At 40.7% G+C, this 20011-nt stretch overlaps 1 protein-coding gene across 3 annotated transcripts in view; it reads right to left on the reverse strand.

The window, feature by feature from the left end:
* Positions 1-15374: 15374 nt before the first annotated feature.
* Positions 15375-20011, reverse strand: part of LOC135556060 (ras-related protein Rab-28) — a 44103-nt gene continuing 39466 nt past the window's right edge. The window contains exons 7-8 of one of the 3 annotated variants that reach the window (XR_010457940.1): positions 16079-17732; positions 15375-15970 (exon numbers count right to left, since the gene is read on the reverse strand). Coding sequence is in view for 2 of the 3 variants with exons in the window: in XM_064988945.1 (XP_064845017.1) it covers positions 17640-17732 (93 nt within the window). In the remaining variant the exon portion in view is untranslated. Of the gene's footprint in view, positions 17733-19627; positions 19727-20011 lie in introns of all 3 variants that reach the window. The other 2 variants (XM_064988946.1, XM_064988945.1) reach the window with 2 other exon arrangements.

Below are 20011 nucleotides of genomic sequence, written 5' to 3' on the forward strand. Positions count from 1 at the left end.
TAATCTACTGCATCTTTATGTAATACATGTATCACTAGCCACTTTAAACTATGCCACTTTGTTTACAAACCCTACATTACTCATTTCATATGTATATACTGTACTCGATACCATCTACTGCATCTTGCCTATGCCGCTCTGTACCATCACTCATTCATATATCTTTATGTACATATTCTTTATCCCTTTACACTTGTGTGTATAAGGTGGTAGTTTTGGAATTGTTAGTTAGATTCGTCTGCCCGTCATGACCTGCACGAGCCTGTGGATTACTAAACAAAACACGCCAACCAAATGGAGGTTTTTGGATATAAAAATAATCTTTATCGAAGAAAAGGAACATTTATTGTGTAACTGGGAGTCTCATGAGTGCAAACATCCGAAGATGATCAAAGGTAAGCAATTAATTTTATTGCTTTTCTGACTTTTGTGACCAATCTACTTTTCTGCTAGCTGTTTGTAATGTTTTGTCGGCTGAGAGAGATGTCCTCACATAAACGCTTGGTTTTCTTTCGCTGTAAAGCTTTTTGAAATCTGACAGGCCAGGTGGATTAACAACAAGCTAAACAGTGTTTTGGTATATTCCACTTGTGATTTCATGAAAATTAAATATTTTTAGTAATTTAATTTGAATTTGGCGCTCTGCAATTCAGCGGATGTTGACGAAACGGGATGGGTGCACCAAGAAGTTAATCAACACCTGCCCTAAGTGTTAATTACTATTACAGAGCTCCAGACTTACAGTTTCCCCTGGTGTCACTAACTATTACAGTTGATGGCACCAGCCCATGGTTTGGTAGGGCCCAAATCATGAGATATCATCTAATAAATTAATTCATAGTGCTTGATGAAGAATTATAATAAATATACCTAGAATAGAAAACTAGACAACTACAAATACCTAGGTGTCTGGCTAGACTGTAAACTCTCCTTCCAGACTCTTATCAAACATATCCAATCCAAAATCAAATCTAGAATGGGCTTTCTATTTTGCAACAAAGCCTCCTTCACTCATGCCGCCAAACTTACCCTCGTAAAACTGACCATCCTACCAATCCTCGACTTCGGCGATGTCATCTACAAAATAGCTTCTAATACTCTACTCAGCAAATGGGATACAGTCTATCACAGTGCCATCAGTTTTGTTACCAAAGCGCCTTATACCACCCACCACTGCGACCTGTACGCTCTAATCGGCTGGCCCTCGCATCATACCCATCGCCAAACCCACTGGCTTCTGGTCATCTACAAGTCTCTGATAGGTAAGGCCCCGCCTTATCTCAGCTCACTGGTCACCATAGCAGCACCCACCTGTAGCACGCGCTCCAGCAGGTATATCTCTCTAGTCACCCCCAAAGCCAATTCCTACTTTGGCTGCCTTTCCTTCCAGTTTTCTGCTGCCAATGACTGGAATTAATTGCAAAAATCACTGAAGCTGGAGACTCTTACCTCCCTCACTAGCTTTAAGCACCGGCTGTCTGAGCAGCTCACAGATCACTGCACCAGATCACGACGCCTGAATATGGCACCACAACAAACCTGCCAGGAGAGGGCCGCCCACCAATACTCACGGACCAGGCAAGGAGGGCATTAATCAGAGAGGTAACAAAGAGACCAAAGAAAACCCTGAAAGAGCTGCAAAGCTCCATGTTGGAGCATCTGTCCATAGGACCACTTTAAGCCGTACACTCCACAGAGCTGGGCTTTATGGAAGAGTGGCCAGAAAAAAGGCCATTGCTTAAAACACATTTGGTGTTTGCCAAAAGGCATGTGGGAGACTCCCCAAACATATTGAAGAAGATGAGGTCAGATGAGACTTAAATTGAGCTTTTTGGCCATCAAGGAAAACGCTATGTCTGGCACAAACCAAACACCTCTCATCACCCCAAGGTTCCCATCCCAATGGTGAAGAATGGTGGTGGCAGTGTTATGCTGTGGGGATGTTTTTCCTCGACAGGGACTTAGAAACTGGTCAGAATTGATGGAATCATGGATTGTGCTAAATACAGGGAAATTCTTGAGGGAAACCTGTTTCAGTCTTCCAGAGATTTGAGACTGGGAGGGATGTTCACCTTCCAGTAGGACAATGACCCTAAGCATACTGATAAAGCAACACTCGAGTGGTTTAATTGGAAACATTTAAATGTCTTGGAATGGCCTAGTCAAAGCCCAGACCTCAATCCAATTGAGAATCTGTGGTATGACTTAAAGGTTGCTGTACACCAGTGGAACCCATCCAACTTGAAGGAGCTGGAGCAGTTTTGCCCTTTTTTCAAACATTTTTTTTATTTCACCTTTATTTAACCAGGTAGGCCAGTTGGTAGGCCAGCATTTACAACTGCGACCTGGCCAAGATAAAGCAAAGCAGTTCGACAAAAACAAAAACAACACAGAGCTACACATGGAATAAACAAACGTACAGTCAATAAGATAATAGAAAAATCTGTATACAGTGTGTGCAAATGAAGTAAGGAGGTCAGGTAATAAATAAGCCAATAGTGGGGAAGTAATTACAATTCAGCAATTTACACTGGAGTGATATGTGCAGATGAGGATGTGCAAGTAGAAATACTGGTGTGCATATAAGAGCAGAAAAAACGAATATGGGGATGAGGTAGGTTGAATGGGCTATTTACAGATGGACTGTGTACAGCTGCAGTAAGCTGAAGAATGGGCAAAAATCCCAGTGGCTAGATGTGCCATGCTTATAGAGACATACCTCAAGTTTCCTTTTTTTGTCTTATTTCTTGTTTGTTCACAATAAAACATATTTTGCATCTGCAAAGTGGTAGGCATGTTGTGGAAATCAAATGACACAAACCCCCCCCCCAAAAAAAATCTATTTTAATTCCAGGTTGTAAGGCAACAAAACAGGAAAAATGCCAAGGGGTGAATACTTTTGCAAGCCACTGTATTAGGTTATTAAATCATTGCATCTGAGCTCCTAGAGAGTGCGACTCTCCTTTTCTTTATCAATTCACCATCACCTATAACACCAGTAGTAGCCTACATTTACTCTCTATTCCAATAATTTCTAATTTGCAATGTTTGTTTGGTTACAGTCATTTCTGTTCATAGATTCAATGTATTATCTGGACCTAAAATTTAATTTCAAGTCCACCAGCCACCGTGTCAGGAAGATTTAAAAACCTAAAATTACACAGAAAAAAAACAGATGAGCATGCTTTGTAATGTTTCTAAAACAAAAAACATATTACCAGTTAGAAGTAATGTGGTATATTGTTTAATTTCAGATATTTTGTGACCTTAGCCTTTTTAACCAAAATATCACAGATGAGACAAATGTTCACCTGCCTCTATAAGGGCTGGAGGTTACTCTGGTAACGCAACTCCAGAGTCATGCACCTGTGAGATTGAAAGTCTGACTAATAGATGCTTTGTCTTCTCTTCCCTCGCAGTTGAAACTCAAACATTGAAAAACAACTTAGCTTGTGAACAAAACAATGTAAATAGCCAAGAAACACAAGGACGAAGTTTCACTTTAGTAGACTTCAGTTTCAAGTAAATTAGACCAATTGTTATGCCTGTGCATAGCTCTTCTAAAAATGAATATTTCACTCAGTTGTTAAGGTGCACACAGCCCCTAGTCAGGCAGTGTTGCAGCTCGAGGTGGGACAGGCTATAGGATTTGTAGTTCTTTGACTTTGTGCGATTCATTTACAGAACTAAGATCAAATCGTACTACTATGCTCGTTGGATGTTGCAGGGCCTGCAAACTGTTACAGACTACAAAGGGAAGCACAGCCGAGAGCTGCCCAGTGACACGAGCCTACCAGACGAGCTAAATAACTTCTATGTTTGCTTCGAGGCAAGCAACACTGAAACATGCATGAGAGCATCAGCTGTCTCTGGTGTGATCACGCTCTCCACAGCCGATGTGAGTAAGACCTTTAAACAGGTAAACATTCACAAGGCCGCTGACCCAGACGGATTACCAGGATGTGAACTCCGAGCACGTGCTGATCAACTGGCAAGTGACTTCACTAACATTTTCAACCTCTCCCTGTCGTTCTGTAATACCAACATGTTTCAAGCAGACCACCATGTGCCCAGGAACACAAAGGTAACCTGCCTAAATGACTACCGACCCGTAGCACTCACATCTGTAGCCATGAAATGCTTTGAAAGGCTAGTCATGGCTCACATCAACACCATTATCCCAGAAACCCTAGACCCACTCCAATTTGCATACCGCACCAACAGATCATGCAATCTCTATTGCACTCCACTGCCCTTTCCCACCTGGACAAAAGGAACACCTATGTGAAAATGCTATTCATTTTCGACAGCTCAGCGTTCAACACCATAGTGCCCTCAAAGCTCATCACTAAGCTAAGGACCCTGGGACTAAACACCTCCCTCTGCAACTGGATCCTGGATTGCTGGGCTGACCCCAGGTGGTAAGGGTAGGTAACAACACATCCGCCAAACGGGGGCCCCTCAGGGGTGCGTGCTCAGTCCCCTTCTGTACTCCCTGTTCACTCATGACTACACGGCCAGGCACAACTCCAACACCATCATTAAGTCTGCTGATGACACAACAGTGGTAGGCCTGATCATCGACAACGATGAGACAGCCTATAGGGAGGTCAGAGACCTGACCACATGGTGCAAGGACAACAACCTCTCCATCAACGTAATCAAGATAAATAAGATGACTGTGGACTAGAAGAAAAGGAGGACCGACGGGGCTGTATTGGAGCAGGTTGAGATCTTCAAATTCCTTGGTGTCCACATCACCAAAAAACTAACATGGTCCAAGCACACCAAGACAGTCGTGAAGAGGGCACTACAAAACCTATTCTCCCTCAGGAGACTGAAAAGATGTTGCATGGGTTCTCAGATCCTCAAAATGTTTTACAACTGCACCATCACTACCTGGTATGGCAATTGCTCGGCCTCCGACTGCAACGCACTACAGAGGGTAGTGCGTAAGTCCCAGTACATAACCGGGGCCAAGCTTCCTGCCATCCAAGACCTCTATACCAGGCGGTGTCAGAGAAAGGCCCTAAAAATTGTCAAAGACTCCAGCCATCCTAGAGTCATAGACTGTTCTCTCTGCTACCACACGGAAAGTGGTACCGAAGTGCCAAGTCTAGGTCCAAGAGGCTTCGAAACAGCTTCTACCCCCAAACCATAAGACTCCTGAATAGCTAATCAAATGGCCACCCAGACTGTTTGCATTGACCCCCCCTCCCCTCCCCCACGCTGCCGCTACTCTCTGTTATTATCTATGCAAACCCACTTTAATAATACCTAAACTCAGCAAAAAAAGAAACATACCTTTTTCAGGACCATGTCTTTCAAAGATAATTCGTAAAATTCCAAATAACTTTAGAACTGTTTCCCATGCTTGTTCAATGAACCATAAACAATTAATAAATAAACATGCACCTATGGAACGGTCGTTAAGACACTAACAGCTTACAGACAGTAGGCAATTAAGGTCACAGTTATGAAAACTTAGGACACTAAGAGGCCTTTCTACAGACTCTGAAAAACACCAAAAGAAAGATGACCAGGGTCCCTGCTCATCTACGTGACACCTCACCTATCATTATAATTTTTCAACTGTGCTGTGATGTTTCACAAAAATTCAGAATCTTCTCAGAGTTTCTACAGATTGTAAATTAAAGATAAACATTTTTGCTACGAGTATTATTATATTATCGATCAATTAACATACTTTTCAGATCACCCAGCAATGCTATTTGCAGAGTTAACTCCAGGTAAATGTTGCAATGATGTTCAGAGATAGATGGGAGGGTTTGAGGGAAGATGAAGGGTGGGACTATAAATAACAAAAAAAAACAAGATATCTAATGTAAAATATGCTGTGTCAGTAAAATGCAAATAGGTTCAGAAATGTTAAAAAATGTTTAAAAAAAATATGTCAAATAGAAATCAAAAGTGGATGGAGATAGAGAGATAGATGAGAGGGGTTGAGGGTAGCTGAAGGATTGGACAAAAAACAAACAACAGATAACTAATGTAAAATATAGTGTCCCTAAAATGTATATAGTATGTATAAGATGGAAGTAGAAGCCTAAGTGTTATTGTCCATTCGTTTACTCAGATTAGGAGAGGAGTGGTAGAATTTGGGGAAAATAATAAAGGAAATGTATATATTTAAAATAAGATACAGCACCAGTCAAAAGTTTGGACACCTACTCATTCAAGGGTTTTTCTTTATTTTACTATTTTCTATATTGTATAATAATAGTGAAGACATCAACATCAACTATTAAATAACACATATGGAATCATGTAGTAACCAAAAAGTGTTAAATAAATAAATACAATTATTCAAAGTAGCCACCCTTTGCCAAGATGACAGCTTTGCACAGTCTTGGCATTCTCTCAACCATCTTAAGCTGGAATACTTTTCCAACAGTCTTGAAGGAGTTCCCACATATGTTGAGCACTTGTTGGCTGCTTTTCCTTCACTCTGCGGTCCAACTCATCCCAAACCATTTCAATTGGGTTGATGTCGGGTGATTGTGGAGGCCAGGTCATCTGATGCAGCACTCCATCACTCTCCTTCTTGGTCAAATAGACCTTACACAGCCTGGAGGTGTGTTGAGACATTGTCCTGTTGAAAAACAAATGATAGTCCCACTAAGCGCAAACCAGAATGAATGGCGTATCGCTGCAGAATGCTGTGGTAGCCATGCTGATTAAGTGTGAATTATAAATAAATTACTAACAGTGTTTCCAGCAAAGCACTCCCCCACCATAACACCTCCATGCTTCACGGTGGAAACCACACATACGGAGATCAACTGTTGACCTACTCTGCATCTCACAAAGTCATGGTGGCTGGAACCCAAAATCGCAAATTTGCACTCATCTAATGTCCATTTCTCCATTTCTTGGCCCAAGCAAGTCTCTTCTTATTGGTGTCCTTTAGTAGGGGTTCCTTTGCAGAAATTCGACCATGAAGGTCTGATTCACACAGTTGTTCAGATGTGTCTGTTACTTGAACTCTGAAGCATTTATTTGGGCTACAATTTCGGTTGCTGGTAACTAATGAACTTACCTATGCAGGATAAGTTCATTAGGTAACTCTGGGTTACCTAATGGGTCTTCTTTTCCTGTGGCGGTCCACATGAGAGCTAGTTTCATCATAGCGCTTGATAGTTTTTGCGATTGCACTTGAAGAAACGTTCAAAGTTCTTGACATAATGATAAACATTGAGTAGATTCAATGCAACAGAGTGAACCGTTTGTGTACCCTTATAAACTAGAGCATTCCCCAAAACACTTGAATACACACTGATACCACCGTCTTTGTTATAGTGAGTTTGTTATATGGAGGGTACAGACAGACCACATATTTTAGTGGCTTAAGAGCTTGTCTCATGTGGGAAACTGTCACGACTTCCGCCGAAGTCGGTTCCCCTCCTTGTTCGGGCGGCGTTCGGTGGTCGACGTCAACTGTCTTCTAGCCATCGCCGATCCACCTTTCATTTTCCATTTCTTTTGTCTTGTTTTCCTGCAAACCTGGTTTACATCTCATCATCATTACTACGTGTATTTATCCCTCTGTTCCCTCCGTGTCTGTGTATTGTTTATTGTCAGGTTGGCATGCTTCCGTCTGGTTTGCGCCGGGTTTTGTTTCATACCAGTGCTTTGTGGCAGCCGGTACTTTGTGCTGCCTCACTTGTTGTTTGGGCATTTGTTCTTGTGACGCAGTTGCGTTCTGTATTATGATTGTCTAAGTAAAGTACCTTGTCCACTCTGCTCTCCTGCGCCTGACTTCCATGCACCAGCTACACCCACCAATGACAGAAACGGACATGCACGCCCCGTCACTCATCAGTGTCGATGCTGGTTTTGACATGATGTCGTGTTGATGTTACATTCTTTCTCCTCCTCCACAACAGATGAGAATAGACAGACACTGCAGTGGATACCCAATATAGTGCACTACTTTTGACCAGAGCCCAGCCTATTTGGGACACATGCACTGCAAAAGGGCAGTCCTGGTAGACCACACCACTGCATAAGGCCAGTCCTGGTAGACTACACCACTACATAAGGCCAGTCTTGGTAGACTACACCACTGCATAAGGCCAGTCTTGGTAGACTACACCACTGCATAAGGCCAGTCCTGGTAGACTACACCACTGCATAAGGCCAGTCTTGGTAGACTACACCACTGCATAAGGCCAGTCTTGGTAGACTACACCACTGCATAAGGCCAGTCTTGGTAGACTACACCATGCCAAATTAGAACGTGGAGCAAATGTTCCACCCTGACAAAAGTGAAATGGGATGTTTTTGAGGTGCCAGTGAACATTGAATTAGCATACTTGTGCAAATCTGGAAAAAGGTTGTGCCCTCCAATAAGTAGTAAAGGCATACATTTAACTTATTGATGTGTTTTATTCCCAGAACAAAATGTGAGGGAACACCACAGCATGCTTTTCTCAAATTTTTCTCAGCAAAGAAAACACTTTAACGTCCCCTTTAAACAACTACAAATCTCCTTCTACAGATAATGCTATTTTCATTGGTATAACAAATAGCACTTAACTTCTTAGTGACCCCTTCGCGCACCAATCTCAGAGTGAAATAAGCAGCACGCCAAATTCAAAAACAGAAATACTCATAATGATAATTCATAAATCATACAAGTGTTATACATCGGTTTTAAGATTAACTTCTTGTTAATCCAGCCACAGTGTCAAATTTCAAAAAGGCTTTACGGCGAAAGCAAACCATGCTTTTATCTGAGGACAGAGCCCAGCATAACAACACATGAAAATACCATTTCAACCCGCCAGGCGTGACACAAAAGTCAGAAATAACGATATAATTCATGCCTTACCTTTGAAGATCTTCTTCTGTTGGCACTCCAATATGTCCATTAAATATCACAAATGGTCCTTTTGTTCGATTAATTCCATTGTTATATCTCCAAAATGTCAATTTATTTGGCGCGTTTGATTCAGAAAATACACCGGTTCCAACTCGCACAACATGACTACAAAGTGTCTAATAAGTTACCTGTAAGCTTGATGCAAACATTTCAAACAACTTTGTCCAACTTTAGGTATTTTTACACGTAAATAATTGATCAAATTTAAGACGGAATACACTGTGTTCAATACCAGATGAAAACAAAGTGGAGCGAGCTTTCAGGTCGCGCACCCCAACCACAAAAGTACACTTGGCTTGACTCCCAGAAAGGAAATGGCTACTTCTTCATTTCTCAAAGGAAAAACATCAACCAATTTCTAAAGACTGTTGACATCTAGTGGAAGCGATAGGAAATGCAAGCCAGTGAAATCTCGATCCACATAGAAAACTATTGAAAAGAGAGTGACCTGTGTGGCTCAGTCGGTAGAGCATGGCGCTTGCAACGCCAAGCGTCGTGGGTTCGATTCCCGCTAGGGCCACCCATATGTAAAAGTAGTGGCCCCAGCCGACTTGTAAGTCGCTTTGGACAAAAGCGTCTGCTAAATGGGATATATTATTACATTATTATTTTTCTTTTCCTGAATGGTTTGTCCTAGGGGTTTAGCCTGCCAATTAAGTTCTGTTATACTCACATACAAAATTTTAGCCGTTTTAGAAACATTAGAGTGTTCTATCCAAATCTACCAATTATATGCATATCCTAGCTTCTGGGCCTGAGTAGCATGCAGTTTACTTTGCCCCCTAGCCTTAAGACGGTTTATAGCGGAACTGACAGCATTTTAGCAACATGAAGCAACTTAGATATGGTCATTTTTACATGTTCATACTCTCATACAATGTTTGTGAATGACGTAGAGTAAGGCATTTGTGAAAATTCTATAGCAATATACAGTGTGAAAGTGGCCGTGCGTTTGGACAATTGATAGACACTGCAGTAAATAAAACCTGTTTGTCTTGTCCAGGACCGGGCTCTAACAAAGACCGGTGCGCCACAGCCAATCAGGGGCCTGCCATCTTTCACTTTAAACTTGACTGTGTGTTTTCAGGCAGTAGCGACAGTGCAACTTTCGATCATTAGAAAGAATTTGCCAAATATCACATGAATTTCTGCAAATATGTAATTAACACTGGAGTTCTCTTACATTTGGGAACTTTACAGTCCTATTGATCAAACAGCATGAACAGGTAGGCTCTATCCCTCAGTTGCCTATGTACATCAACAAGATCAACAACTAATGTTAGCCAGAAACGGGATTTTTTCAAATCATATAAGGAAACAGTAGATAAACCCTCTCAAAGCTTGTAGTTGGCCGTCAAAATTGCAATGAAAACATGGGGAAAAGTAGCCTGCTCACCTTTCTGCAACTTGCCTGCCAATGCATGCTTGTCCCAATCCACGTTTTGACAACTGTATGGGAACTTGCATGCCCTCCCATTTGATCGATGCAAAATACATTTGATTAAGAGATATGCTACAGTGCCTTGCAAAAGTATTCGGCCCCTTGAACTTTGCTACCTTTTGCCACATTTCAGGCTTCAAACATAAAGATATAAAACTGTAATTTTTTGTGAAGAATCAACAACAAGTGGGACACAATCATGAAGTGGAACGACATTTATTGGATATTTCAAACTTTTTTAACAAATCAAAAACTGAAAAATTGGGCGTGCAAAATTATTCAGCCCCCTTAAGTTAATACTTTGTAGCGCCACCTTTTGCTGCGATTACAGCTGTAAGTCGCTTGGGGTATGTCTCTATCAGTTTTGCACATCGAGAGACTGAAATTTTTTCCCATTCCTCCTTGCAAAACAGCTCGAGCTCAGTGAGGTTGGATGGAGAGCATTTGTGAACAGCAGTTTTCAGTTCTTTCCACAGATTCTCAATTGGATTCAGGTCTGGACTTTGACTTCAGGTCTGGACTTTGGCCATTCTAACACCTGGATATGTTTATTTTTGAACCATTCCATTGTAGATTTTGCTTTATGTTTTGGATCATTGTCTTGTTGGAAGACAAATGTCCGTCCCAGTCTCAGGTCTTTTGCAGACTCCATCAGGTTTTCTTCCAGAATGGTCCTGTATTTGGCTCCATCCATCTTCCCATCAATTTTAACCATCTTCCCTGTCCCTGCTGAAGAAAAGCAGGCCCAAACCATGATGCTGCCACCACCATGTTTGACCGTGGGTATGGTGTGTTCAGGGTGATGAACTGTGTTGCTTTTACGCCAAACATAACGTTTTGCATTGTTGCCAAAAAGTTCAATTTTGGTTTCATCTGACCAGAGCACCTTCTTCCACATGTTTGGTGTGTCTCCCAGGTGGCTTGTGGCAAACTTTAAACGACACTTTTTATGGATATCTTTAAGAAATGGCTTTCTTCTTGCCACTCTTCCATAAAGGCCAGATTTGTGCAATATACGACTGATTGTTGTCCTATGGACAGAGTCTCCCACCTCAGCTGTAGATCTCTGCAGTTCATCCAGAGTGATCATGGGCCTCTTGGCTGCATCTCTGATCAGTCTTCTCCTTGTATGAGCTGAAAGTTTAGCGGGACGGCCAGGTCTTGGTAGATTTGCAGTGGTCTGATACTCCTTCCATTTCAATATTATCGCTTGCACAGTGCTCCTTGGGATGTTTAAAGCTTGGGAAATCTTTTTGTATCCAAATCTGGCTTTAAACTTCTTCACAACAGTATCTCGGACCTGCCTGGTGTGTTCTTTGTTCTTCATGATGCTCTCTGCGCTTTTAACGGACCTCTGAGACTATCACAGTGCAGGTGCATTTATACGGAGACTTTATTACACACAGGTGGATTGTATTTATCATCATTAGTCATTTAGGTCAACATTGGATCATTCAGAGATCCTCACTGAACTTCTGGAGAGAGTTTGCTGCACTGAAAGTAAAGGGGCTGAATAATTTTGCACGCCCAATTTTTCAGTTTTTGATTTGTTAAAAAGGTTTGAAATATCCAATAAATGTCGTTCCACTTCATGATTGTGTCCCACTTGTTGTTGATTCTTCACAAAAAAATACAGTTTTATATCTTTATGGTTGAAGCCTGAAATGTGGCAAAAGGTCGCAAAGTTCAAGGGGGCCGAATACTTTCGCAAGGCACTGTAACTGTGGATAACAGTCATTCAAGTTCAGCATAGCTAGCTAGCAAAGTGATTCACATTTCTTGATTGCTAACCAAATGACACCTGCATCTCTAGCTGAAGCCACTGAAAAATGATATGCGGGAAAGGTCAGCCACTCATACAATAATATGGCCTCCTCCCTGCAGATAGTGTTAGGCTCCATGTTTTTAGCTTGCTAAATAAATAGCGACATAAATAGATCTGCTTGTCTATTAGCCATGTTATGACAGACTTGTTGTCATTGCCCTTGCTAGTTTCATTGTATTGATATTCCCAGTGGGGGTGTGTGGGTAAAATCACTGGGGAAACCAAACCAATAAAATAGCCATAATATGTTGTGATATTTGCGTTGTTTGCTCTATAACCCATTAGTTCATACACCACCGTGATATACAAGGCCGTGACAACAAAAAGACAACAGTCACACAGTGGAGGAACAAATTGAACTACACATATATTTTCAGCACAAAACCGGAGACCACTATCTGTCCGGTGAAGTCCACAAAGCAAATATTGTACAACAACAGTTATATGACCTGAATCATGGTCAAGCAAATCAATGTTTTTCAACAGTATACTAAACAACTAGCTGCTCATTTATAACCACAGAGTTAAAGCAAGTCAGCACAAAGGCAACAGGAGCACTGCCTCCGATATTCCAGCAGCATTTCAACTTAAACATTTCAACATCATCAAATCAACAAGGCTACATATATGCTTAGTTTAATACACTGAAAACAAACTTAAAGATACCAAAAATGATTTAGTCCAATAAATGTTGCTACACATCATGTGGCTGTCCATGGTACTGATTTCTGTGTATGTTCATCTTCCTCTCTTTCATGTTGGCAGAACAGTCTATGCCTCTGTCATACAGTACACTTTTAGTTTTTGTTTTCATAGGCTACCTAGCTAAAATTCTTGCTAGCCTAACTTCCTCACAAGGGCAAGAACGAATCAGCTAAAGTAGCTAGCTAGTTAACATGAGCCTACTAGGTTACATCTCGGCTACATATTGAACTTCAACCATCTCAGGCCAGTGGCACAATATATGAATTTATGGTCAGATCAGAATCGCCATCATAATCATTGGCCTGTACAGAGAATTCTGTCAAAACCACCAGTCCAAATCCACATCTCCATCCATAGCTTAGGAAAGGGCCAGTTTAGCAAGCTGGCTACTGCAGGACATCAACACAAGCAGACCAGAAACATTTGTCTGACAATGATGACGTTTAGCTTAGGATGTGACTTGATTGATGTAAAGCCAAATCCAAACTGGAAAATTCTGAAAACACAGAGAAATGAAAGATAAATTATTTTATTATTTTTATTGGTTAAATATTTGGGGAAGCCTGGCTTCCCTTGGCATCCATTAATACACACCACTGGACACTCCCAGCCTTAGTTACATTCGTCCGTTTTCGTCCAAAACATTGAGTCATTGAAACTGAAACATTGCATCCCAAAGGGCTGGAGGCAGCAACACATGTACCAGCCCAGCTGTGATTTACAACCTGAGAGCAATACGTTTTGGTCTACCAAGAAAAGTATTGGTGAATTAGATATTTATCACGCATTGAACTGCATCCATCTATTCTGCCAACAATGCCTTACTCTACTTCATGGAATTTTGAGTAAAATATAACCTATTTTTAAAACCTCTTATAAAAATGTAGCATAAACTGGGAATTTGATATTTTTGCTTGATATGATTGTCTGTTTTATATAGGCAAAGTAGTTCAAACCGTGTCAGTTCAACTTTAAAAGCACTGAATTGCTCCAGTATCATGTTTAGAATCGACAGTATTTTTGGAATCAGTATGAAATGAATCACAAAGCACAAGACCTTGTAATCTGCCTCACTCCTGATATTTTAACCACACATATTAATTTCTGCTTACGGATGGGACATCCATGTAGTGACTTCCAACTCTGGTCCCACTCAGCAATTGTCTTCAGGTTGTTTTCTGGCGCCAAAGACACGCCGAAGTGGACAAGTGCCCAGGAGTTTTGTAATTAGTCATGTTTTAAACAATAATAATTGACACACAATGTTGTTTTTTTATAAAAAAATTAAATAAATGTGACATGGCCTGAAGAATGAACAATTTGCCTCCCTGAGGCCTGCTGCTTTGATTAGCAAGTCACTCTCCCACCATGTACTCAAGAGAAAAATGTGTTCTGATTGTATAACTTTTCAAAATGTGCAAGAAAAACCCAGCTTTGGGAGCTTAAGTCCCCTTGTCCCTGTCGAAGAGATGAGGGTATCTGCTTTCTGTAGGTATTTTTATTTCTCAACTTTCAATATTCAACTCAATAGCAACTATTTTACAACCAAGATATTGCTTTGAGATAGACTGTTTTCTCTGCTGCCGCACAGCAAAGCGGTACCGGAGCGCCAAGTCAAGGATTAAAAGGCTCCTTAACAGCTTCTACCCCGAAGCAATTAGACTGCTGAACAATTCATAAAAATTGCCACCAATTTACATTGACCCCCCCGTGCATAGTCACTTCACCCCCACCTACATGTACAGATTACCTCAACTAGCCTGTACCCCTGCAACCGGACTCGTTACCGGTGCCCCCTGTATATAGCCTCGTTATTCTTACTGTGCTACTTTTTATTTTAGCCTACTTGGTAAATATGTTCTTCTTCTGGAACTGCATTGTTGGTTAAGGGCTTGTAGTAAGCATTTCACGGTAAAGTCTACACTTGTATTCGGCGCATGTGGCAAATACACTTTGATTTGATATGGAAATGCGCACCGGCCATGACAAGGGCATAGCAACTATTTAACCCAATGAGTGCTGGCGTGATTTGATGCTTTTAAACATTGTGTTTGAGTTAGACTTCTGGGTTGTACCATTGCAGGGGACCAGGTCTTTTTACTAAAACATCTGTAGAGTCCAAATGGTTTGAGCTACAAATAATTAAGTTAGATATGAAAAGCTGAGACTCTCATAAACACACGTTTTCCTCACGCTTTGCTCTATGACCAGTGGTGATTTTAGAATGTTAACCTTGGTAGGGCCAACTCAACATTTTTTAATTGGGATGCATACCAGCAAAGCCACTACACAACACAAATCAATACAATAATTGGACTAGAACAGTGACAAACAGTGCCCGCAAACTATTAGGGTCTACAAAAAGCTGTCCCAACAGCAGTCCAAACACCTTACCACTGTTACACCTGGCTAAACTGGAATTACAAGTGTGTGTGCATGCAGGAGTGCGAGCGCCACACGCACATACACACAGGTAAAGAAGTATACACACAACCACACACTCACATAATATTTATTTCCAGAATTCCAAGGAGGCACAATGTTGCACAAACTATACAGTAGCCTAGTAATTACATAAACTATTGCATTTCTTTTTCAATAGCATTTTTATTTTTCCATATACAAAGTCTGTACTACTTTTGAATGTTTACTTGACAACCATTTTCTAAGTGTACAGATAATATATATAACATGATTTCATACTTCACTTTTAGACATTTTCTTTTTATGACCAAAAGTAATAGGGAGTACAGAGGCTATTCCATCCAATGAGGGAAGCTCTTTACATCTTACTGAAATGTGAGCAGCATTGAAAATAAGATCTTTCACAAAGCAATGCATTTATCATTTATAAAGACAATTTACACATAAGGCGAACGCCATGGTTTACAGAGTAAAATCCAACCATGTCACATTGTTTTGTCATGTATTTTCTGGTACAATGTTGACATCCTCTCTGTGCAAGTACACCATATTAGTCAAAGAAAACATTTTGACAATACAAACTGCAAGATAAGCCAACTTATTTTGAGGGATGAGTATCCGTACAAAACACATGCCTGTAATTTATGTACACTCTTAGAAAAAAAGGGTTCTTTGGCTGTTTCCATGGGGGAACCCTTTGAAGAACCCTCTCTACATGGAACCCAAAAGGGTTCTTCAAAGGACTCTCATGGGGACAGCCAAAGAACCCTTTTAGAACCTTTTTTATCTAAGAGTGTAGGTTGGCTATTATTCAGCTTGTTTGGTACAAATGAAGATCCAATGAAGCACTTTGTGTCAAAGCAGTTCTTCATTGCAGACTTTTCTGTTCTACAACAGACAGATGAAAAAGGCTACAAAGATACAGATATATTGTCCTACCTTTAAGCTGCACCAATACGTACTTAAATGTCCATTGTCAAGGTTAAAAATGCCAAATATAGTGAACAAAAATAGAAAAGCAACATGCAACAATTTCTATGATTTTACAGAGTTACAGTTCATATAAGGAAATCAGTCAATTGAAATAAATTCATTAGGCCCTAATCTTTGGATTTCACATGACTGGGCAGGGGCACAGGCATGGGTGGGTCTGGGAGGGCATAGGCCCAGCCAATAAAATGTGTTTTCCCCCACAAAAGTGCTTTATTACAGACAGAAATAATCCTCAGTTTCATCAGCTGTTTGGCCTCAGACGATCCCGCAGGTGAAGAAGTTGGGTGTGGAGGTCCTGGGCTGGACTGGTTACACATGGTCTGCGGTTGTGATGCCCGGTTAGACTTACTGCCAAATTCTCTAAAACAACGTTGAAGGCAGCTTATAGTAGAGAAATTAACATTAAATTATCTGACAACAGCTCTGGTGGACATTCCTGCAGGCAGCATGCCAATTGTACGCTCCCTCAAAACTTGAGACATCTGTGGCATTGTTTTGTGTGACAGAAGTGCACATTTTAGAGTGGCCTTTTATTGTCCCCAGCAGCAGGTGCACCTGTGTAATGATCATGCAGTTTAATCAGCTTCTTGATATGCTACACCTGTCAGGTGGTTGTATTCTCTTGGCAAAGGAGAAATTCTCATGAACAGGGATGTAAACAAATTTGTGCACAACGTTTGATAGAAATATACGTTTCTGTGCATATGGGCAATTTCTAGGATCTTTAATTTCAGCTCATGAAACATGGGACCAACACTTTACATGTTGCTTTTAAATTTTTGTTGAATACATACATACATACAAACAATCAAAAATGGTCCTTTGAAGAATAATTGAATAATGAAGACAGTAGAAGGGAAAAAAATGACAAAAGAATAACAGTTGCTCAAAATATATTGCTGAAAAAGTGGAGGGCCCATTTGCTTTCAGCATAACTTCATGTTTAAACAGACATATGCTGCAACCAAAGCTGATTACTACTCAATAAATCATTCATGAAAATATATTAAATGTATTGAAGCCAGGAATATACTGTGGGGTCCCTTTATAAATACAAACTGTACATACAGAGAGATCCTCACATTCAAATCTTAACATATCCGATGACCCTGAAAATCCCCAAGGAAATACTGATATAAAGCCTTTCTCAAGACTTGTGCGTTGAGAGAGAAGGTGTGTGTGTGTGTGTGTGTGTGTGTGCGTGCGCAGCAGAATAAACCAAGCTGGCTCAATTCCCCTGCTTTGGCTATGGGCACGTGTGTTGGGGGCAGCCTGCTGGTCAGAAGCCCTCACTGCTATCGTCAGTTTGTGGAGGGGCAAGAGGGGAGGTGGGGGAGAGAGGGGGGTCACTGTACCGCACACATGGAGCTGCGCGGGGGGTTGACTGTCCTCGCCACAGGTTCTTGACTGTAGTTCACGATGTCTGCCTTCACCACACGCTATGGAAACACACAGACATAAATAAAGACATAAACAGAGGCAAAATATGAGAAAGCTGCCACCACACAAGAAAATCCATCTGATTTAAAGTGGCAATGTCACTTTTTGGGCGACCTGATAAATTTCACATAGAAATGTTGATCTATGATCTATCACTCTACTTGAAAGCAAGTCTAAGAAGCGGTATATCAGTTCTATGTGCGCTATTTCTATGCTTCCATTCCTAAAATGAGTTTTCGTGTCTTTTACTTTCGGTTTTGTACACCAGCTTCAAATAGCTGAAACAATACTTTGGGTTAAAGAAAATATATTTCACAGCGGATTAGAAGGTAGGTAGGTATTCTCTACTCTATACCATCTTATTTTGTCAAACTGAAATTAGGTAAACTATTCGAATTTTAGCAACCAGGAAATGGAGGAGCGATGTCTGCATCGTGCAACTTTAAACACAAATTATATTAAATGTACCTAATGGATACTACAAAATATTTGCAATTTGTTCCTGCATAGTCCAGAAATCTATGGATCACAAAGCAGGCCCCAGGTCTTCCTTCCCAGGCCCCAGACCATACTTATATAATTCAAATACCTTTCATTTGTCACATTCGGAAAAACATGTAAACTGAAGTATACAGGTTAATGGATGAATGTTGTGGTAAAAATAACATATGGAGAATCTGCTCTCGTCTCTTTGCAGATGCAGCCAGCTCAACCCCAATCACAAGTGTAGAAACAGGTCAAAGGAAGGTCAGTATGACACAAACTCTGTCCGGGGACCAAGCCCACTTCTCTGGATCATACTGATGCAGCCCACTGAAATAGTCAGGAATTCCTGGCAACATCTTCTATACCAGTGTCATTTCAGGGTTTTTCTCTTAATGATGCGACATAAAATATGTTACTCCAACAAAATGTTTGTGCCAAACTACTGTAGGACCAGTCTAAACCAACCAAAGATTTTCTCTGTTAATAATCAAACTAACTAATCACTCAATTAAAGTGGAACTGACAGCATTAACTACTTTGCAGATATGAAAACAGACAATCATAATATTAATACCTTTATAAGAGGTATTAAAAATAGGTTGTGTTTGTATAAAAATGGCATGCTGCAGAGTAAGGCATTGTTGGCAGAATAGATGGATGCAGTTTAGTACGTGATAAATATATCTAATTCACCAAGACTTTTCTTGGTAGACCAAAACTTATTGCTATCAGGTTGTAAATCACAGCAGGCCTGGTACATGTGTTGCTGCCTCCAGCCCTTTGGGATGCAATGTTTCAGTTTCAATGACTCAATGTTTTAGACAATAACGGAAGAATGTAACTAAGGCTGGGAGTGTCAATACAATCACACTAGCGCGGGCAATGACCACAAGTCAGTCATAATGTATCTAATAGGCAAACGTATCAATTTATGGAGCTATTTACTTCGCTAGCTAAAATGCCTTAAAGGCATTTGTGAAAAGTCTATAGCAATATAGAGTGGGAAAGTGGCCGCTCGTTTGGATAATTTATAGACACTGCAGTAAATAAAACCAAATAAAAACATGTCATACTTATTCAGGACTGGACTCTACACAGACCAGTGTGCCCTAGCCATTCAGAGATACAGTATTCTCAAACACATTCTTTGAAAGTACGAAAACGTGAAAATTACCATATCTAAGTGCTTGCTTCTCCATACACCTGGGGGTGTATATAAACAGATTTGAATAAGATTTCATGTTGTTAAAACGCTGTGAGTTCCACTTTAATTCCCACAATTAAAATACAACAACAACCTCTACCACAACCACTTCGTAAGGGGTCTTGCGGTGTCATACCAGGCACTAATATTTACAGTATATTTCAGGAGAAAAATATATCTGTGTGCGACTGTATGTTGACATACTTCCAACTACTGAACCGAACAGATTTTGCTCTGATTGGTCTCCTGTCTAACGGGGACTTCGTCCTGATGGTAGTCCACCAGCTCAGCTTTCACGATCCTCTGTGCAGCACACAACAATGGAGAGATGGAAGGAGACAAAACCAGTGGGAGTAGAAGAGGAAAAGAAAGAGAGAAAGCGAAAGAGAGAGAGAAAGAAGAATTAAGGAGAAAGACAGAAAGAGAGAGAGAGAAAGAAGGAGAAAGAAAGAAAGAAAAAGAAAAGAGGAGAAAGGAGAGAAAGGACAGGAAGGAAAACAAAGATGCAGACAGGAGGTACAGTTGGTTAGAATGCAGGATGAGGAGAGGTGAAGACAGGGTCATGGAGGTGACTGAGAAAAATGAAAA

This window comes from Oncorhynchus masou, chromosome 15 (assembly GCF_036934945.1).
Source record: "Oncorhynchus masou masou isolate Uvic2021 chromosome 15, UVic_Omas_1.1, whole genome shotgun sequence".
Taxonomy (NCBI): Eukaryota; Metazoa; Chordata; class Actinopteri; order Salmoniformes; family Salmonidae; genus Oncorhynchus; species Oncorhynchus masou.